Genomic DNA, 22,538 nt, shown 5'->3' on the forward strand with positions numbered 1-22,538 from the left:
AACTGGTCACCTTTCTGTTGCTTACTGTTTTATTGGGGTGTTAAACTGGCGCTAAAGACAAGCAACCAATGCCCAAACAGTGTAAAAGTGACAAAAATGAAGTAATACTATTGCAAAATGTGCTGTATTACGCCACATAGTTTTCCTTTTTTTGTCACATAATTTACTAAACCCTGCCACATAATTTGGCCCTCACCTGCCTCATAATTCCAGTGGGCCCATTATTTTCTATAGGAGGGTGTTGCAGTACCAGTGGTTGGCCATGTTTGGTGCTGTCCTTACTCCAGCTCTCAGCTGGAGTACATTTATGAAGGTTTGGGCCCTTTCTGGTTGTAGTAACAATCGAAGGGCAGTTTGTAGATAGGAAGGGAGCAGCTTACTTTTTTGTGGTAGGGTGCATGATGTGCCCCCCACCAAGACCGTCCTTACTTCTTGCTTAACACCTCCTCTTTAATAGTACGTTTTCTCCATTTTTCCAGACGCTCCGTTCTGTCCTTCCCAGACTTACTACTAAAATGTATATTTATGTTTGTGGAGATCTCTGCACATAAGACAGGAGAAGAGGAGGTTTGGACCTCCACACACAAGTATGTAAATAGAATGTTGTAGTATGTTAGTAGTACTATTGCAGTAAGAGTAAACATACTGCAAGATGCAGTTTGTGACCAGGCCCCTGTATGTGTGTTACCTCCCATTCCTCTAACATCAGTCCCCAGATCTCATTCTGGAACTCCAGTACTGAAGTATAAATTCCATTCCCAATTAAAAAAAATTACCTTGGCATGACGTAGTTGGGTCTCTTGGACCTGAAGTGTGCGCCAAATCAGCCATGAAAGGGTCTTGTGGTGCGTTCAGGACCCCCTGCTAGGCAGGGAAGGCGTGGTCTGTTGGACCACAATGGCTGTGAATGCCACTTCCAGCAGTGTCACGGAAGACCATCCACGATCCCAGTGTCGCTGTTGGAAGACGCTGGACGTGATTTCGACAAAGAACCTGCCCGGACTGGAAACCAAAATTAGCCCTGCCAAAAATGTTTTAACCAGCTCCGCACTGCGGGAGATTGCACCTAGAACAGGGCCATTGGGTTGTAGAGCCCATTCACCTCTCAAAGGAGCCCCTCCTACCCCAACCAGAAGCCCACCCTGGGAATGGCAGAACGGTTGGCCTGGCCCCTACAATGGGGGGGTCAGGTGCAGGGGATGATAATAAACTAGGCATGGGTGAAATGTAAATTACGCTGGTGTCATTTGCATTACTTGAGGAATTTCACATTAAATTTGTTATGTAAAATTCCAGATATGACACCTTTATTCCCATTTGCATAACTATGCATCAATCCCAGTAAAGATTTACTGTGACCACACAGGAACAACAGATCTTCTTGTTTAAAAAAAAAAAAAAAAAAAAAAACTTTTTAAAAAACTTTTTAAATGCAGAATCCATCCTCGAGTCAAACATAGATATAAGGAAGCCTTTCATACTAAAATATAGCGCAAAATGACAGATTTGCATTCTGTATAATTTTCACACAATTACGGGAAAGCAAATCATGTGAGTTTCATACACCCTTTTAAAAAACCTTTTGAGTGGAACTTACAGCAGAAATCTTCATAAAACAACAATAAGAGATTTGAATGATACACTGTCACACCACCCCTAACAAGTTAGATGGGAGTTACATGTTCCCAAAATGTGGAATGTGATTTTACAGCTGCCCCTGATAGGACACTGCCCAAGCCGAGACGCAGGGGTTATGGAAAGAGTCTGTTCTGGCTGTTTCACTTCTAGCATCATCTAGAAACATACCACCACACCCCCTCCCATCCCCAACTTCCTGTTATTTACCAGAATGGATTCCAACACAGTTCTTGCATCTTGTACATACCAAATGACACCAGCTGCAAACATCTGGTCTTAGACCGCCAAATGCTGTTGCTGCTACGTTCAGGCATCTCCAGTGTGAACTCACAACTAACATCCTATCTGCGTCTCTTTCACACGCTTCACAGTTTCACTCTCTCTCTTTCTGTCTCATTTGTCTCTCGTTTTCTCTTTCTCTCTCTCTTACACTCATCCACCGTTTGTCTCTCTCTCATTCTCTACATTGTTTCACTCTTATTTCATCTCTCTCTCCTTCCACTGTGCCTCACTTCCGCCTCACCAATTCTCTCTGGCTCTGTTCCTCTTTTCCTGCCTCTCTTTATTTACCCTGGTTGGTCTCTCTCTGCTTTTTTACACTTGTTGCCTTCCAGTGTTTACTCATTTTCTCTCTCCCTCCCTCTGATTTCATGTGTCTTCTGCTGAGCTGTTTGGTTCACTTTAAGCTTGTGATAGAACTGGCCCTTTCAGCTCCTGATCTTCAGGTAGTTTTAATGTTTTAGCTCAGTTCCCAAAGCTCCTGCAGAGGGCTCACTGCCAGCCAGAGTGTGGCATTAGCAGGTCACAAGCTCTGTCTGTGCCCTGGCAAATAAAATAAAAAATCCTCAACCCAGAAGTGAGAGCCTGCTGACGCTTGGAGCATCCCCTCAGTGCTGGCCTGTATCCCTGTCGTCCACTGGATCTCAGTCTGGGCCATGTGAAGCAGAACTTCGAAACAGGACATTTACCTGTCTCCCTGTGGGTCACAAGTCCATGTCCAAGGCAGGTAACTACAGTATTTCACAACAGGGATTGTAACTACTCCCTGTGGGTCACAGGGCCTAAGTCCAGGCCATGTAATGACAGGAACTCAGAGCAGGGCTTGTTCCTACTCCCTGTGGGTCACAAGGCCTTGCATAGGACAGGTAACTGTAGGAATTCAGAGCAGGGCTTGTACCTACTGCCTGTGGGTCACAAGGCCTTGCCTAGGACAGGTAACTGCAGGAATTCAGAGCAGGGATTGTACCTACTCTCTGTGGGTCACAAGGCCTTGCCTAGAACAGGTAACTATTGGATTTCAGTGCAGGACATGTAACTGTCTCCCTTTGGGTCACCGGGCCACAGCCTAGGCCAGGAAGTTATCACCACATGGGCCCCTGAACCTTAGTTTGTCATGTAACTACAGGACTTAAGTGCAGCCCCTGTAACTAACTCCCTGTGGGCCAAACGATCAAACTTCTTCAATGCAAGCGAGTCATGATCAGCATTGATTACAGCGTGACTATATGTTCACTTCCTATAGCATGTATTGTTTTATTTTCCTAAATCCACAGCATGTTGTCAAGTGGTAGCCTCATGTTCCTTGTGCCAAGAGGAGATCACACATGTAGGGCGAGCAGAGAATAAGCTTAAACAGAGAACAGTGTCGTTTCTCCCACTGCAGCCAAATAATTCATCCCTCCCCTGCTCTCTTCTTGTCTACAAACAGTTTAGTTCACAGTGTTGACAACACAATTTACAAATTCAATCGCCCACCCTTGTATAATGCATGGAGTTTGCATTATTCTGGAGGTTTGCTGAATTTCACTAGAGGTGACCCCACCACAACTCTTATTTCTTTTTCAGTCTGCAGTCGCCACCCTCCCTAAGGCGTCGAAGGGGAACGGTCGATCAGGGTTTGACGACAGCACCCTGCCACTGGTCGATAAAAGCCGAGGTGAGTCTCCCTGTAAGAAGCTCTTCCACAGAAGGGCACCATTTTGTTTGTTGCTTTTATCCTTCCGCTTGACTTAAAACACGAGGAGCCCCTTTCTGCGTGATGCTGAGAGCCTTACTAGTAGCTGTAGTTACTAAGCATCAGTTAGGGGTAGTACCTTCTACCCCTAGCAGGCCCTAGCCACCCCGATCACAGCTCTTACTCCCCTGGTCCAATGGATCACAAAGGTAGTGTCTCTAAGACCATGTTTACTTTCTGTAGTTTCTACTTGTTGTTCTTCCCAGACTATGTGCAGCAAAGAGGCGACTGGTCAGTGGTCAAGAGCGGACAAGGGGCCAACCTGCCGGGTTCAAAGGGTGTGTGATAGTCTGCGGCCCCTGCGGTTTGTCTGGCTCAGCGTTCATAGGGAGTCACAGGTGCCTGAGTCTTCAATTAAAGAGTGCTGTTCCCTTTAAATATGTAGAAATGAAAGAAAGACTCAGGAATTTCTGTGGTGTTTTTTATTGTAATTGCATTTGCTGCTTCTGGTTTTATATATTTTTTGCTTTATTTACATTTTCCTAACTGCTTGTAACACTGGATACAAATGTTTCTAATTATCGTCCTATTTCTCTGCTCCAGTTTTTTGCTAACATTTTGGAAAGCTGGTTACTGTTTAATAACAGTTATATACTATGAGGAAAATGGTGTGTATAATAAGCATCAATCAGGGTTTTGAGCTTGTTTTAGCACAAACTGCTAGTGCTGTTATCAGCGATATACGGATGGTTCTCGATTCCGGTAACTCTGTGGCGGTTATTCTTCTTGCCCCATCGGCTGCAATCGACATGGTCTCACATGCTATTTTACTAAAAAGGCTCACCACTCACATGGTTCAAATCCATTCTGAAGAACAAAACGCAGGCTGTGAAGATGGCATCCTTTCGCTCTGTCATTAGACATTACCTTTGGCGTTCCGAAGGAGTCTGTCCTTAGTCCTACACTTTTCAACATATATGTGGCCCTCTGGCAGACTCGATTGCTTCCTTCAGATTTCAAATTATAGGTACACTGATGATGCTCGAATTATCATCCTTAAGGAAGGTGATCTTTTGCAACTTCAGGAGCAATTCAGGGGCTGCTTGGTTAAGGTGTCTAGATGGATGAATGATAACTCTCTCTGGCTTGAGTCTGATAAGACAGAGGTTCTGGTTTTTTGGAATCCCCATTACTGGTCCAGTAGCTGGTGGCCTCCTTCTGTGGGCAACTGTCCAGTACCCGCTACCTCGACTAGGACTTTAGAAGGTTTATGCGCAACTGACTCTTTTGAGTCGCATATCAATAAACTGATGTCTACTTGCTCCTGCTTTTGCGACACATTAGGATGATCACGCCACTTATTCCTCAAGATTCCAGGTAATTGCTGGCGCAAACCTAGGTGCTGAGTAGACTGGACTATTACAGTGCCCTCTTTCGGGGTCCTGAGTACCTTTATAAGTTTTCAACTTACAAAGAATGCGGCAGCCAGACTGATTTGTGGTAAGAGAAGATGTCCCCTCTTCTTAGACAGTCACTGGCTACTTATTAAGAGGAGATGCCAGTTTAAAGCCCTTTGCGTGGCCCTTAAAGCGCTCTATCCTGCAATTCGGGGCTCATGCATTTCAGATATTCCCCTCTTAGACTGCTTCGTTCACCATCTGCTGGTTTCATCACCGTACCAAAGTTTCACAAAGTGCACCTAGGGGGCAAGGCCTTTTCTGTGGGCTCTGCTCAGGCTTAGGACAAATTGCCTTTAGCTTTTCATCTTGAGCCAGAGCTGCTAGAAGTTCATAGAGCATTGATATCTCATTTACTCATTAAACCCCAGTCTTTACTTGTTGACATGGAGCAAATACTTTTTGATTAAGTGCCAGGATACCTGCTGGGTAATCGTGCGCTAAATAACCGATTAAATAAGTTCATCTACATGGTGGCGGACTTTATACCAAGTGTCCCAAATTCCCTTCTCTATCCCTAGTTCCTCCAACTAACGTGACGTTTCTGACTGTGCAGTTACCTACTCCGATATCCAGTTTTAATAAAATATCTTCTAAGGTTTCACGCTAGGTGTTTGTCACACAATGGGTGACAGAAACTTGGGCAGGTTCCAGCAAAATACTTCTGTTCGGAGTCCACAATTACAAATTTTGCTAATAGTAGAAAATGTTTTGAGAAGTTTTTTTTATATTTTTATTTTAAGAATGACATGTTGGTTGCTTTTATAACCACACTCTCTGCTGGGCGTAGAATGCTTAACCCCATCAGCAGGTGCATTCCGGGGATTTATCGCACCCACAGTTGTTAGTTCTTTTTTGTCCCTTTTGTAGCTGGTTACATGTGATTTAATGCCACCCAAACTTGGTTAATGGATTTCTGGCCCATTTGTAGCTTATTAAAGACAGTTTGCCCCTGCACCAGTTCCTTGAAGATTTTTCAGCCCTAGTCTTCTGGCCAAAGTTCATTACAGGGTTGCAGTCAGATCTGGATTTGGTTATGGGGAGTTTGACGCTGCTCATAGGTTTTTTCTACTACTGTTAATGTTTGATTGATGTTGGTTTAACTGCCTACAGAACATTACATACAGTTTGTCCCCATCTACATAGGAGTATTGCTGTTTCAAAGTTTGTTGGTTGTGTCCAATGTAACTCATTCATTGATTGTCTAATACTAGGAGTGTGCAAAGTTGAAATTTGTTTTCCAAACTGAGTAAAAGTATTTCTGGCATAAACTGCAAAAACCCGGCAAAGTGTCACTAGTTTTACATGGAAAGGGAGGTGGGGGGTTCAGCGTGGAGATCAAGAACATTCTGTACAGAAGTGTTGTTCGTGTGCTTGAGTACAAAATGCTCTTGAGTTACCAGCGCAAGGCACAGCCGCATTAGGTTATGGAGAATGTTTGTCCTTGTTGTTTGCTAGGAGTTCAGCCCCATGCACATGTGTTTTGGGGTTTTAGATCCATTCTCTGCCCACTGTGGATTATAAAGTTTTTTTAATGAGCCCTCAGAGTTTAACCCTGATCACTGTCAGAGTTTTACTCAAACCTGCAGCGTGCTTCTGGTAAATTACTGTTGCACACATTTGGTTTTAGGGTTTTGGTTCCATCTACAGCATTTTACTGAAGGATTACTTTTGCCCATAGCTGGTTTTAGGATGTTTAATCCAGCCTTCGATGGGCAGTGGTTTAATGTCTCCTAAACGTCATGGAAGCGTCCAATAGGCAGGCTCAAGGACTTATCTCAAGCCCTCCCGCGCCATTTTTGTCCATTGAGTAGCAGTTTTCCTATCCTTACTCCTTTTGCCGGTGTTAGAGGGTTCTTCCATTTTAAGTATATTTACTGAGAGAACAAACACACCCCAGTTCCAGAATTTGTAACCATGTACTTTATATAATTGCACAAGTGAAAATGCTAAGTAGACGTGGTTAGCGTTGAAACGCCTTATACCGCTACACACTCAGCAGCGTAGCCCAGGTAGAAGTTTCGACCACACGCACAGATGGGTTTCTCACTCGAGAGTTGAGCCCACCCATGGTTGAGTGTAAAATATTTGGGGATAAGAGGCAGATAGATTTTTGTTAGGGTACAGCTGCATGTGATAAGGGGTTCCACATCCTATACCATACCTCAAAGCACCCTGGACAGGCTATGAGAAGTTAAGTCGAAAAACACACATTGGAGTGTATCCGCACTCAAGAATACCAACCACCTTTGGTGAAGTGTAACATCCTTGCAGACAAGAGGCAGGGGGACTCTGATGGTTTAGGCCCCAGGCCAGCCAAGTTATTGCCTTTTGGTAGAGCTGTCTGCAGGGACCTTGAAACGACTTTTGGCATCCTTAGAAACTCAAACTTTTGATAATGGAACCGCATCTGCTGTTTGATGTGCAACCTTTTGCCCTCTCCTGGATGTGGCACCCTAGGTGGCTGGCTAGGACTTGGGTTATGTGCTTGAAATAAGACTGTGGTCTTTAGATAGTGGTATTAATGCAATGGTTGGTTCAGGCAGAAGACTGGGCCCAGTTGGTCCACACTGTGGTATTTGTATAGCACCTCAATTGGGTGAAATCCTGTGTCCCCCTGGGAGACTCCTTGTTTCCCCTGTCAAGGGTTGGCTGGGTGGGCATCAACTGGAGTAGAGGGGAGCGGCCGGTCGGTACCTGTGGGTAAGTTGACACCATTCTTCTGTGGATCTTTTTGAAGTTCACCTCCAGAGGACCTACACAGCCTTGAAATCCCAGGTCCAATTTTTGAAACTTCTCTGGCGAGCCCCAACGAGTAAAATAGACATATCTAAAATGATCGTGCTACCCCGCCACCTTTATCATTTCACCAACATTCCCGTTTTCCAACCCTCAACTTTTTTCATGATCTAGATGCTCCACTTGGAGAGTTTATCTGGAGCAACAAACACCATCGTATAGCTCTATGGATACTGCAGCTGCCACTGGAACCTAAGTTTGAGATCTGTATTAGGTCAAAGGAGGATACAGTCAATAAGTGAATGGAGAAGTAACTGGGCTCTGAGAGCAGACGTAGACTGTTCCTGCATCATGGTGTAGTGTTCTTTAAAGTTTTTTCTAAATTAGAGCATGGTTGGGCCCGTCCTGATGCATGCCTGCGTTGTTGTTGTTCCAGGGCTTGCATACGTAGATAAAAAAGGCCTATTGCCAGGCATTTTCATTTTTTTACACTTCTTTGCCTGCGTTCTGATGGAATCCAGGCTGCGGGTGTGACGAGGCATCAGAGATGCAGAGTTTGTCAACCAGATGTTGCAGGCCCTGGACATGAAGGCTTTGCAAGTGATACAGCTGTTTTTTTAGATTGTGCGGCCCTGACAGGACAGGCCAAGGAGTTCGACCGGTATTGTCGCAATGTGGTCATATTTCTCTAGGCCTTGGATGAGATGGGCTGTGGAGGATGCCTTAAGGGGAGGGCAATGTGGAGATTGGGAGGCTGTGGACCAAGCCGTTACCAACGTCCACGTAGATTCTTTACATCAGTAATTTAACTAGTATCTCAGAGAACGTGGGCCACCAAGTGAGGTGGGAGATCTTCTCTCAGCCCCATTGACTGACTGTCTTCCTCAGCGTGCACACCGCTTAATGCGTACTGCCTCAGGGACATCAAGAGGCACATGCTAAGCACATTGAGATGCCTCCGACAGGACACTGGCAGGACCCAAGAGGTGGCCATGATTTGCACGAGTTGTAGCCCCTGGGGAGGTAATCTATGGGGTGTTTCTTTCTTTCTAGGGGCAGACTTTGGTAAGATAGAACTTAACAAAGCAAGGCTGCCAAGCATCTGGGGACATCCTCCTAGAACAGACATGGCGGGCTGTGTCCTGGCTCTGCGTATGAGGAACAGCCCTGTGAGCGCACATGATACAGAGGTTGAGCTCTCTGGGAGGGGCTGGACAACCTTAGGCACACACCAGACCTGCATATTGGACTCTGATAGCCAACCCTGCATTTGTCAGAGCTGGTTGTGGTTCCAGTGTTGTGTACTGAGCTGTACAAAGCGCTTAACAGATCTCTCAGATGAATAGCTTCAGTAAGACTCAGGAGATTCAGGTGTGTGGGGGTGAAGTAGGGGGGGATTTTGATAAATAGGATTTGACAGGGAGTCAGGCTCCCTGCTTGGCCCAGAGTGACAGGTGATCTCTTGTCTGACAGCTTGGGCTGCATATCACTTGTCTCCCTGCATGGACACCTTGTCTCCCTGCGCTGTCTGCCACTCTCCCTCCTTCTCTCCATCATTCTTTTACCTTCCCTTTCTCAAATCATCTCCCCATGCACCCTTGCCCACCTTGTTTCATCATTCCCTTTCCCTCCTTTCCTCCATCTAACATTACTCCCTCCAAACCTCCCTCCATCTTCAATTCTTTCCTTCCTCCTCCTGCCTGGAAAACTTCCTCCCTCTTACCTCTGTTCCTCCTTCCCTCCTCTATCTCCAATCATTATCTCACCTTCCCTTCACCCACCAGCCTCCCCTTTCTTCTACCTTTCTGCTGCTTTTTCTTCACCACTCCTCTATCATTTCTCCTTCCATTTTCTGTTTCATGCCTCTGTTTCTTACTTCATCCATTACTTCTGCCTGCCACTCTCTCTCACATCACCTCATCCCTATTTCCAACCTACATTCTCCGTCCTGCCTCACACGCTCCCTGTCTCCATCTTCGAATTTCTTTTTATCATTTTATTCACTCTCCCTTCTTTCCTCGTGTCTTGATAGCCCTTCCGTCCCTTCTCTCTCCTGCAAGCCTTTCTCCACGCACACCCCTCTGCGTCTCTTCCTTGACCTCTCTCCTCCATTTTGCTTGCTGCCCTCCACTTCAGCACACACAGTACAACCTGCTGGCATGCTTCTCTTTTGCAGGTAGCAAGAAGTCTGGCAGCCGTGATATGATTCCAATGGACGAGCTGGGCCCAGGTAAATGCACCCCCTCCCATCTACGCCTCCAACCCTCCATGCCTCTGTCCATTCCGATAGAGCGCGCCGTCACTCATGGGAAAGTTCACCGTCTTCACCTGGAGGCGTTCTACTGAGTGCAGGAAGCTGACATTTAAAGAAAGGAGCTCTTCCTTCAGAAACTGATCAATAGTGTTTATTTCCTCCACTTCATATGTTGTAAGTGCTGTTTGCACGATCCACCTCCTAAAAGCCGTGGCTAATGGCCCATGCGTATGGATCTGGAAGGTCAAGCTTTTAAATGGGGGCGGCTGGCGATAACATAAGTGGGGTGGAGTGCTTAAAAGTTGGAGTTCAGTAGGCTAAGATTTACTGCTCTCAATCTAGTCCTGAAACTGTTAGGCCAGGCCTCATTATATTCAGCACAGTGGTATATTGAGAGCTTGGTTTTTGTCTTCTTAGGTGTGGTGTTAGCCAAGACCTTTTGATTTTTAGGTCTCGCTCGTGTTAGCCAAGAGTTTTTGATTTTACTAAAATGATCTGTTTGATTCACTTATTTGTAGGAGCTTTCAGCCAGCCCTGTTTATCCATTGGCCTGTTGTAGTGTCATTCACATTTGTCTTGCACTCACTACAGCATGCAGTAGTGGGTCAGCCCACTTCAGCCATAGGCTGACTTCACTCTGAGTGACAGGATTCTATCCTTTCACAAGGAGCACAGTCACAGAGATAGTATTTCCTTCTAGTGCCAGGGACTGCTGTGGCAATGTGTGTGTTTTTAAGGTTTAAAGTGGTTTTGCTTTTAGTCAGTGTTTCTTTTTCCGTTGAATTGACATGGGCCTGGCAACTTCCTCAAAAAATAATGTTAGGTAGAAACCATAATAAAACAATCATTGACAAAGCGAAAAGGCTGTCGGCCACTGCCAGACCTGTTGGCTTTGCAGTGCATGTTACATTGTTGGTTCTGAGCACAAAGAGTAAGCAGGAGAGCTCTGACGTGAGGAATCTGTAGGGAGGTAGTGCACTGACCAATGAATGCAAGAGTCTGTCTGGTTTCCCCCCTTTATTGCGATGGAGGCCAGTTTTCTTAGAGTTGCAGAATCACTGGGTGCTCAATGAAATATTGCTAACCAACCAGGAGATATTCCCAAAAGAGGGACAAACTTCCCACTCCTAGGATTACCCCCATGTGCCATTTCTGTCAAACATCAATAGGGCCATATAAACCTCCATGCAGTTGGGTGTAATAAAAGGACCACTTCCTTCACAGAGGGAAAGACTGTCTTAACTTCTGTCCTTCCTCGGGTGATTAGAGGTCCAATTCTTCCCTATAAAGTTATGGACCAGAAAATTCAGTATCCTCCTTGGAGTTGGATCCCCATGCATTAGAGACGGATAATATTAGTGAATTTGCGGCCGCACACAGGGTCAGGTTTTACAAATGTCTGGAAATGTGAATGTCCACCTTTTCTAATAATGTAAATACCATGATTTCCTCCACAAGCCTTCCATGGCTATAGTTTCTGAGCTTTGATCGAGTAACTAACTGAAAAAAGGTTTAGTGAGGGGCTGCATGCTGCCAAGGCAAATCCTGTTTATTTTCGTGGAGACAGCATTTAGGTCAAGTTAATCCATCAAAGTCAAGGAAGGGCCTTGATAAATTGATTGAGTGCCTGTGCGATATCAAAACTGTCCACTGATCTCTGTACCGTAAAAAATATCACCTGCCTTCCCTTCTCCCCTTTGAAATCACTGTGTTGATGTGATTCCTGTCCTGTATCCCTCCCACACTTTCTCTCTTTGGCTGTCTGTTGAGTTTACACATTCTGTCCTCACATTGCATGGTTGCCACCTGAGAAGGTCTGGTACCTCTCGCTGTCCTGAATCTTTCTGTCTTCTTCCTCTCCAGATGGATATTCGACAATAGACCACCGGGACAGAGAGCGCAAGTATCGGACCATCGAGAGCACGGCGGATGTGTCGGAGAAGGAGCCGTTGAAGGTAAGAGACACACAGATGTGCTATCGACTAGGCTTTGGTTCTCATTAGTTATGGTCACCTCTGCGTTGCTCCAAATCATAATTCTCTGATCTTGACATCGAAGAAAGAAACCGGTCCCAGGGCTTATAGCATTCCACAAAAGATAGCATGTGGATACGAACCAGAAATGCAAGAGGAATTATATCCACAGAAGGTGTTCTGCAAAATAGAGGAATTATATCCACAGAAGGTGTTCTGGAAAATAGTTTCTGCTGTATTCTATGAGATTCATTTCTTCCTTACTCTCCTCTGTTGATAAATCGGCAAAGAGCGTCACACTGCGAATTTGTGGATTTATTTTTAACCTAATTAGATACTATTTTCTAGGGCTTAGTGCAGGGGCGGCTCCTCCATAAGGGCGGAGGAGTGTCCTCCCTCCCCGCGCCCCCCCCACCCGCCAGCAGCGGCAGCTGCAAACCTTTTCCAAAACACGATCATAAGTGTTTTTTTTATTTTTTATTATTATTATTTTTTATTTAATTTCATTATCTCCCCTCCCTCCCTCCCTATGCGCACATGCCGCCCCGCCCCTTCTGTGAAGTGCGAGCCGCGACTAGCTTACTGAGTAGCTGACTTGACCTTAGATTCCTATATCTTGGGATTGGTATTTGCCTCCCCTTTACCACCGATAGACCTGCGAGGCACTAAAAAAGAGTTTTCTTTTAGCAGGCTCAATATCTGAACCTAGACAACCTCCAAAACACTGAGCACTGATTGTTAAGATCTTGTAAGAAATAACTTCATCAGCATTTTTGGTATTTAAAATATGAGCAATGACACACAAACTGTTGTACATATAACCTTCTTTGAATCACAGCAATTTATTTTAAATGTTTCATTTTTGCTTTATTTTAAATTCTTTTGCTTGTTCGCTTGTATTTGATTTCACAGCAACAAATATTGAAAGTCAAGCTCAAGAAATGTTTTGCTACTGATTTTGGCATTCACAAAAAGTTTGAAAAATTTGTCCAGCTGATGAGTTTTCCTCCGAGAATTCTGCCTATAGATCAATGTGTTTAGTGCAGTCTTCAAAGACCTACATTATCTGAAAATGTAAGGCTAAGATCCAACGGTCAGGATGAATTACTAGCTTCCATTGTATCGGGCAATAACTTATGCTGTTTAAACACTTAGGGCTTGATTCACAAAGGTAAACATAGACTTTTGTTAGGAACTTAGACCAAAAGTCAGTCAATCAATCAATCAAAAAATGTATTAAGCGTGCTACTCATCCGGAAGGGTCTCAAGGCGCTGTGGAGGGGAGGGGGAATGCCGTTTTACTGCTCAAAAAGCCATGTCTTTAGGTGCTTTCTGAATGTCAAGAGGTCCTGGGTCTTGCATAGGTTGGTGGGGAGGGAGTTCCAGGTCTTGGAGGTGAGGTAGGAGAAGGATCTTCCTCCAGAGGTGGTGCGTTGGATGCGGGGGACTGTGGCGAGGGCGAGGTCAGTAGAGCGGAGGAGACGAGTGGGTGCATGGAAGTTCACTTGTTCGTTGAGGTAGGTTGGTCCAGTGTTGTGGAGGGATTTGTGGGCATGGATGAGGATTTTGAAGAGTATCCTTTTTCTGATGGGCAGCCAGTGAAGTGTTCTGAGGTGAGTGGAGATGTGTTCGTGGCGTGGGAGGTTGAGGATGAGGCGTGCGCTGTGTTCTGGATACGCTGGAGTTTCTGCTGAAGCATGGCTCTGGTACCAGCGTAGAGGGCGTTTCCGTAGTCTAATCTGCTGCTGATGACTGCTTGGATGACATTTTTTCTGGTTTGTATGGGAATCCATTTGAAGGTCTTCCGTAGCATGTGAAGGGTGTTGAAACAGGAGGATGATATGGTGTTGATTTGCTGGGCCATGGAGAGAGATGAGTCTAAGATGATGCCGAGGTTGCGTGCGTGCGTGGGTGGAGGGTGTTGGGGGTGGTCCGAGGGCAGTGGGCCACCAGGAGTCGTCCCATACTGTCTTGGGGCCGAAGATGATGATTTCTGTTTTGTTGGAGTTGAGTTTGAGGTGGCTTGCAGTCATCCATTTGGCGGTGTCGAGGAGTCCGGCGTGGAGGTTTGTCTTGGCGGTGGAAAGGTTCCTGGCGAGGGAGATGACGAGCTGGGTGTCGTCTGCGTACGAGATGATGGTGATTCCGTGGGGGCGGAGCATGTTGGCTAAAACTTTTTACTAAAAATGCAGCGACACGCGTTGCCATGCAGTGGAAGGCCTTCTGCAAAGGTTGACTAATTACATTTTTGTTGCTTATTGCTATATTTGGGTGATCTGCTGGTACTAATGAGGTGCAACCAATGCCCAGACAGCGTTAGCCAGTTTGAAAATGACAAAATAATGAAATACTATCACAAGATGTCACATTTTGCCACATAATCTGCCGCATTTTGTCGCATAATTTACTCAACCCTGCTGCATAGCTGGGCCCTCCCCTGACGCGTAATTCCAGTGGCCCTGACTACAACACTGTGAATCTATAGGGCTAACCGAGCCAAAAGACTGGTCTTTGTACAGGGTTTAAGATCAGCCTAAAGTCAAACAGGAGAGGATACCGGGCTGGATGGTTAGTGCATTGTGAAGTTGTGTTCTTTAAAGAGGTGTCTCTTCTGTGTATGCATGTGTATGGTATTTCTGTAGTGCAAACCTAGCCAAAAGGCAGACCTAACCCTTCGTATTAGTGCACAGATGTGTCCTACGCCTTTGTAATGTATTGAAAGCTGCTGTGGGTCCTGCCAGAAGGTTTCACATGGATGCTCTTCAAATGACACACTGGAGTCTAAGTCTCGAAAGTCTGAGAGAAGATCGCACCTCAACAACTCCCTTCGTCCTCTGATGCTGAAGTGGTCCAGGTCTATTACCCATTTCTCCAATACATTTTCTTCAGATCTTGCACAAGAAATGAATCTGACCCTTTGTTTCTGCGTTATATTTAAAAACCTAGTGAATTCATTTCTGGTCATAAAAGTAACAGGTCAAATTATTCATCCACTGTCTACTGTTCGATAACCTTTACAACGAATACAGTATCATTGTATAGTCTGATATACAATGGGCGTAACTTCAGGGGGACCACCAGTGGCAGAGTTAGACCAGTCTGAGCCTACTTGTCAGATTTCAGAACAGGCCAGTGCCTCCTAAAGTCAGAGCTGGAATAGGGTCCGTCACACGCGATTGGCCCAGTCCCACTAGCCTTTCAATGGTACCAGATTCCAGCGGGATCTCTCCATATGCATCCTCGTACAGAGCGTCCGCAGACAGGTAAGAGGTACAGAAAGGTGGGAGCCAGAGGTGACTTGTAACGTAGACTTTCAGCAGATGTGAAAAAATGGTAAAACAGATTTATTACCTGTGCATATGTGTGTATGTATGTATATATAAATATATATATATTGTGTCAAAAGGCAGATCATTGGGTAAACCATGTGATCACTCGCGGTGACAGGCCACCTTGAATCATTCCTTCTCTGCACCTGTCCCGGGGTGTCCCGGCGCTATGCGGGGCGCTCTTCATTATCGTACCCTACTCTATGGTTCGGGCTGCGGAGTGGAGCCGTAGCCAGTGGGGTTGCTGACACCAGATCCACAGGAAGTGGTCGCCCCTCCTCTTCCTCACTGTTACTTTTCTCCGTACTCTTGCAGGTGCACCCCTTTCTGGATTCTCTGTCGCTCTATTTTATCATCGCGGATTCTTTGCGTGTGTATTCTAGACTCAGCCCCTTGCATGTGTGTTTTATTGGTGCTTATTTTGTGTGCTTTACTTTGTGTACTTGTGTGTGTTCATTTAATATACACTTGTTTTGGCTTTGAACTTCATTCTGTATTTGCACACACACACACACTTGGCAGTGATGCAGTAACTTCACAGGACATATATTGAAAAAATGCAATCCACTGAAAACTGATATTAAAGTGGTATTAAAGATTTAGGGTGCAAATCTTTAACAAAGTCATTTTTTGCGTTATCCTGCCGTCAATGTCTAAATTTTCCTAAAGTAGTGTCGGCTGCCGCAATCTTCGGGTCCCACAATGCTGCTGAACTCCTGGACATTTTTAGATTTCAAGTCTGAGTATTGTGGGCATGTTGGAAAGTGACTAGATCTGCAGGGATAATGATGTATGTCAACTCTGCTCACCATTATGGAGTCGAAACTGCATTGGACAGACAGTGTCAAGAGAGCAAGCATAGGTCTTTGACAAATTGGGGGCAATTGCACGTAAATGTTTATTGTCCAAATTAGTGGAATTATTTTTTATGTTTTTATAGGTAATACATAGCTAGAAAACAAATGCCAAATGTAGCACATTCGACATCACATGCAGCGCAGACAATTTGGCATGTGAGGTTTCTGCACTGCCCTGATGACAGCCTAACGTCTCATTGCCCAGTGTAGAGGAGAGTCAGATGGCAGGGATAGTCCAAAACATTCTCAAGTCCCATTAATTTCTGTGTCAGTGTAGACAACTTCATTCGATTAAATGCAGGATAAGGCATATTTTCAGGTTGTGCCGGCCCCTCAGGGTGGACCACTTGTTATCTGCAGTGCACGTGAGGAACACTGTTAACCCTGCAAGAGGTACAAACCACATGCACTCCAGCGCCACCTTGATCCGCAGACTGTTGCAATCATGAGAAATTGATAGGGTAGTGGGCTCTCAGGTAGGAGAGGCGATAATGAGTAATAAATAGAATGAGAGATCAGAGCCTGAGGAAGTCTTTGAAGATACCAAATTTAATGTCTGCCTGCACACTCAGGACCACCATCCTTAAAACAGCAAAATAATAGCCATGGTGGTGAACACTCTATCAAAAAAGACGTATATAGGCAAATCACTCTGTCATGGGCCACAAAAGAAGTGATTCGTTTTGAAGTTGGGGAAGTTTTCAACCTCAGGATGGCCCCCAAAGGACCAGACGGTTCATAACATGCTATCCACACAGAACCTACTAAGCCCCATCAATCTTTGACTTCTGCCATGCAAGAATCTCATTAACTTTGGATGTCTCCACCCTTGAAGGCCACGAAGCGTCTTCCTCTGCCACATCACAAATGACCAGCAAGCACATGTAGGACACCAAGGACACAAATGAGGAACCTGCTAAGCACCACTGGCCTCATAGTTAATGAAGGTCTAACCGCTGAAGGGCCAGGAAGAACACTAAGAGATCTGAGCAGCAAATAAAGGGCATCTCAAAAACACGGCTGGTGCAGACACGGATCAAGCCACCGAAACATAGTTCAAAGACGATTGTGATGCAAGAATCACCTTTGAACCCCAACACATGGACAATGTAACGATATCCCAATAATGAGGATTTCATGAAGGGGAACTCTTGCTTTGCCAAGAAAGGAAGTGTATGCTGAAAGACGTCATCACGATGAAGCCGATTTACTAGGTAACTGGGGTTATGGGTGATGCAAAGTTATCTTAGAAAGAAGAAATGCTTTACTAAAGACCATCATCCAATGACCAACTTACCTTCCATGGGATCCTTGAGCTAGGGGCTCACGCTTGAGGACTTCCCACTAAAAGGGGTTTCTAGTTTCTATACTAAGGCCTCATCAAACAGCAAATATTGTTACTAATGTCAAGGACTAGTTATATAGTGCTTCCCACAAACTTGGCAGTCTCCAGGCACTCAGCTAGAATGAGCTATCATTCCCAAACTCTTGGATACCTATTCTATTTTACTTCAGAAGATGAAAGGAAGTTGACACTGCTGAGATCTGCACCTGTGACCCCCTGGGCAGGTGCATTGCCCTCGTAGCTGTCTTATAGAGGTAGCATGGTATGCCATTTTTTTCCACAGGACCCCAGGTATTTCACTGTGCTCCCTGAAGCAGACTAGGTGAGTTTGACTTCCACTGGAGACCGATGAAGCACGCAGTGACCATGGGCACTACTTCTAGAAGGGTGGACCATTCCTGTTCCACAGTGAACTTCCGTGGTGGTAACCACTGCCTGGACAAGGGTGGGATATCTTCCATAGTCCTCATTCCCTTGGGTCGATACGGCATGGAGTAGGTTGGGTGGAAGGTGTGCGCATCCACCATTGAATACACATTCACAAGAGAGATGATGCTGCTCTGGTGGAAGTAGATGCCAGAGACTGCGGAGCGGATTGGTTCCCGGGTTGCAGCTCTTCCTGGGGGTGGACAGTAGGACACAACACTGTGTAAACACTAATGGGTGAAGGCTGGTTTCTGGCAGAATCTCTTCCTGAGGACAGACATAATACTGTGTAAAGGGGAGAGGATTGGGTCTCTGGCAAAATCTCCTCTAGGGATGGACAGACTGACACACCACAGTGTAAAGGCTAATGGGATGGAAGTGGGTCTCCGGCAGGATATCCTCTAGGGTATGGACAGACAGACAGAGTACTGTGTGAAGGCCAGTGGTAGAGGATTGGGTCTCTGGCAGGATCCCTTCCTGGGGATGGACAGACGGACACAACACTGTGTAAAGGCTAATGGAAGAGTTTTGGGTTTCCGGCAGAATTTCTCCTAGGGGATGGACAGACAGACACAGCATTGTGTGAAGGCTAATGGGAGATAATTAGGTCTCGGGCAGAATCTGTAGTAGGGGAAGGACAGACGGACACAACACTGTGTAAAGGCTAATGGGAGAGGTTTGTGCCTCAGGCAGAATCTCTTCTAGGGGATGGACAGACGGACACAACACTGTAAACACTAATGGGAGAGGATTGTGCCTCAGGCAGAATCTCTTCTAGGGGATGGACAGACGGACACAACACTGTGTAAAGGCTAATGGGAGAGGATTGTGCCTCAGGCAGAATCTCTTCTAGGGGATGGACAGACGGACACAACACTGTAAACGCTAATGGGAGAGGATTGTGTCTCAGGCAGAATCTCTTCTAGGGGATGGACAGACGGACACGACACTGTGTAAAGGCTAATGGGAGTGGATTGCTTATCCGGCAGGATCCCCTTCTGGGAATGGACAGACAGACACAGCACTGTGTAAAGAACAGCATGAGTGATGCCCTGGACATTGGTGAGCGGCCTCAAGGCACCTTCCCAAAGGTGCCCAATGAAGTCCCACTCTTGGTAGGATTTATAAACTTCAGGCTTGAGGTATCAGCACCCGCATCTGTTGCCCGTCCATCTGCCTGGCTTTCCATTTGTACTGTTACACAGTTTGCTCTTTTATGGCCTCTTCACTATTGAGAAGAAAACTCATCCTGACCCCCAAGTCTCAACGCTCTTAGCTCCCCCCTAGATCCAGCTTCATGCCCTGGCCTCTAACAGACGCCCAAGCCCCACAAACGTTCTCCCATTTTGTGGGGTAGCCCCTTCCTTTGTAAATAACCTTCTCGGCTCTCTGGCACCAGTCCAGGTCAAAATGCCAATCTGCCAACCTGGGGGTGGTTGGACTTCCCCAGGCTCGTGCTGTGTTGCGTTTGGCTACTCCAGAGGCCAGTCGCGACCCGTCACCCGAGATCCTCAACAGGAACCACTTGGGTTCCAGTGGTATCTCTAGTGTAGTGACCCGTGACATCACCTGAGCAATACTGGACCAGTAGTCATGTATCCGGGGGGGCACACCCAGAGAATGTCCATGAAAGTGCCCTCTTTGTTACAGCCTCTCAAGCACAATGGACTTGTCGCTTTTTCAATTTTATGTAGTAGTATTTGAGAGTGGGAGTATCTATGCAGTATTTTTAACTGGACAAGTCTGAACCAGGCCCTGATGGCTAGCTCCCTGGGCCCTTTGGGAGCTTCCTCATATTCATCATCCCCGGTGGCTCCCAGATCCTCCTTCCATACCCTCCTCAGTCTACCCAGCAAGTCCAGAGAGTTATTTATCAATTTTCTGTAAATCATGGAGATTCCTCTATTTTAGGATTGGTTCAGTGAGGATCCTGTCCTCCAGGGGAGATGGCTCTGGCAAATGTTCCCCTTCCTGAATATGTCTCCTAAGGGCATGACCTAGCTTCAAATATCGATAGCGTTCAGTGTCAGCAAGATCATACTCCTCACGAAGAGTCTCCCCTTCCAACCCAGGTACGTGTTTGCTTCCTTCCTGGCCCTGACTGCAGCCAAGGTGTGATGTGGTAGGTCTTTTTCTCACTGTGTATCATGCAGTAGGGCCTCAGGACCACCCCAGCACCTCATGTGTCACTCTGGTCTGTAGACTGAAGCCTGTTGATCTGCGAATACCCATTCATTGACTATTAGGGGGAGTGATACCCAATATTATTTTTGGATGCCCTGAATTGCCAGCCTCCCATCATAGACCCCTTTTTGCAATTTTCCAGGCTATTCTTGGAGCACCCCATTTCCACAGGAGCGTGTGGATATCTGTATCTATTTTCATAAAGACTTCCTTGGGGATCGTATAAGGCGTGTTCTGCATGACATATAGAAATCGCGGTAGGCTCATCATTTTATAGAGGGCTGCCTTGCCCATTAGGGTCAAAGGAAGACTAAGCCGGTGGGCAACATCACCCTTAAGTCTCTCCAGCTGTGGAGTTATGTTCCTATTCAGAAATTCCTGGCGGTCCGGAGATAGCGAAAGCCTGTTGTGACTACCAGTGCCTCACGGTCCCTGGAAAGGTGAGGGCTCGAACCCAAGAGAGGAAAGACAACCGACTTCGACCAATTTACGGTATGACCAGATTGGTCTCCAAAAATGCCAAATATCTGCATAAGCCTGCCAATGGAAAGGGGGAAGGCTGTGATACACAGAGAAGTATGTCATCAGCATATAATGAGATTCGCTCTTTCCCCCGTACCACAGGATCCTGACGCATCCATGACACCAATGGTTCCCAATGCCAGGGCAAAAAGCATGGGATAAGGGGCAACCCTGACGGGTGCCCCTCTTCAACTGGAAATGCTGAGAGCCCATTCCGTTAACCCTCACCCATGCCATGGGGAAGCCATAAAGCAATCTGATCCAGGGGCAGAGCCGCTGCCCAAAATCAAGTCTCTCCAGAGTGGCAAACATGTAGTTCTACCCTAGGGATTCGAACAGCATTTTGGCGTCTAAAGCTATCAGGACCCTTTGCTCCTCCTGTGGATCAGCCATCATGTTGCGCACCCCATACAGGTACCGAAGGTTAAGCCTCGTGCTCCTATAGAGCATAAGGCCCGTCTGGTCAGAGTGTACGAGTGATGCATTGACCCACCCAAGTCTGTTCGCCAAGGCTTTAGCCAAAACCTTGTCCTCCATATTTAATAATAATATGTCTCTATAAGAGCTTCAGGCTGTCGGGGGCCTGCTCTCCTTATGGTATTCATCTATAGTCACGGTCCTCTGATAGGCAGGCAGCCACCCCTTTCCACAGGCCTCCCGGAACATCCCCAGCATTGGTCCAGCAATAATACTGGCCAACCCTTTGTACATCTCGATTGGTAGCCCACTGAGGCCTGGAGCCTTCCCTGACTGCAGATCTCACAAGTCTCTTGCCAAATCCTCCTCCATCATGTCTGCCTCCATGGCTTCCTTATCCACTCAAGTGAGTACCTATGGAGGGATATCTCTAGGAAAATCGACACAGTCCGCTGGAGACATAGTCGTTGTGGACACAGAGGCCCTCTTAGTACCCAGCACAGGTCTCCTTTATGGCCGTGCCAGTTGTTTGTGGCACTCCCTCTGCATTATCTATCTCAAGCACCCAGGAGCACCCTGTCTCTTTGCACGAGCCAGGCCAGTAATTTACTTTTTTTTTGCCCCCTATGTCGTACAAGGGACTCTGTACTGCCAGCTCACGTTCTTGGGCCTGGTTTTCTGCCAGAGCCCTCAGCTCCTGCTGACGTAGTTGTAATTCACTTCGATCCTCCGGGAGAGGGCTGCCTCCTCTAGCAGAGCTATGTCTCTTTCTATGTTGGTGCATTCCAGCCTTGTCTCTTTCTTTTTGGCCCCAACTAGTGCCTGGGCCTGTCCCCTTAAAACCATTTTGAATGCTTCCCATAGCATGCACGCCTACGACACGGACCCTGGTTTTCTTTAAAGTGCGATTCCTCTCCCTCCCTCAACTTGCCCTGTGTCTGTTTGTCATGCAGGTCCTAGGCGGCACAGCAATGAAAAGTCTTGCAAAGGGCCTGTCAGTGTGACCCCAACTGGGGAATGGTCAGGGATTCCTCTTGCCTGATGGACAGCCTCCTGGAGCGAGGAAGAGCGAACACTCAATGTGAAGATGTAACCTATGCGGGAGAAACACTTATGAGCAGCGTAGTAGGATGTGTGTTGTCGCAACTGGGGATTGCTTTCCCTCCATAGATCAACTAGACCAAGCACCCTCGTGAATTGGGCCAATGGACCACCTCCCCCCCATTGTCTAGGCCCCCGGATTTGTCTAACCCAGCGTCCATGAGTGAGTTTAAATCTCCTAAAATCAGAATCCCAGGGGGCATCCCAATAACAGGTCCCCGACCTCTGGAAGAATTGTTTCATGGAGGCAAGGGGGAACATACAGAAAGCAAATGTTTAGAGTGGTTCCCTACCATGTTCCCAGTAGTGCCACATAGTGTCCATTAGTGTCATGCCATACCC

At 46.4% G+C, this 22,538-nt stretch overlaps 1 protein-coding gene across 7 annotated transcripts in view; it reads left to right on the forward strand.

Annotated features, from left to right (window-relative positions):
* The window catches only part of ARVCF (ARVCF delta catenin family member), a 442,211-nt gene that overhangs the window by 401,608 nt on the left and 18,065 nt on the right, over positions 1–22,538 (forward strand). For 4 of the 7 annotated variants that reach the window (XM_069215286.1, XM_069215290.1, XM_069215287.1 and 1 more), the window contains 3 exons: positions 3,484–3,574; positions 9,965–10,018; positions 11,906–11,997. In XM_069215286.1, the coding sequence (XP_069071387.1) occupies positions 3,484–3,574; positions 9,965–10,018; positions 11,906–11,997 (237 nt within the window). The remainder of the gene's footprint in view (positions 1–3,483; positions 3,575–9,964; positions 10,019–11,905; positions 11,998–22,538) is intronic. The other 3 variants (XM_069215288.1, XM_069215292.1, XM_069215291.1) reach the window with 1 other exon arrangement.

This window comes from Pleurodeles waltl, chromosome 11, assembly GCF_031143425.1.
Source record: "Pleurodeles waltl isolate 20211129_DDA chromosome 11, aPleWal1.hap1.20221129, whole genome shotgun sequence".
In the NCBI taxonomy this organism is placed as follows: domain Eukaryota; kingdom Metazoa; phylum Chordata; class Amphibia; order Caudata; family Salamandridae; genus Pleurodeles; species Pleurodeles waltl.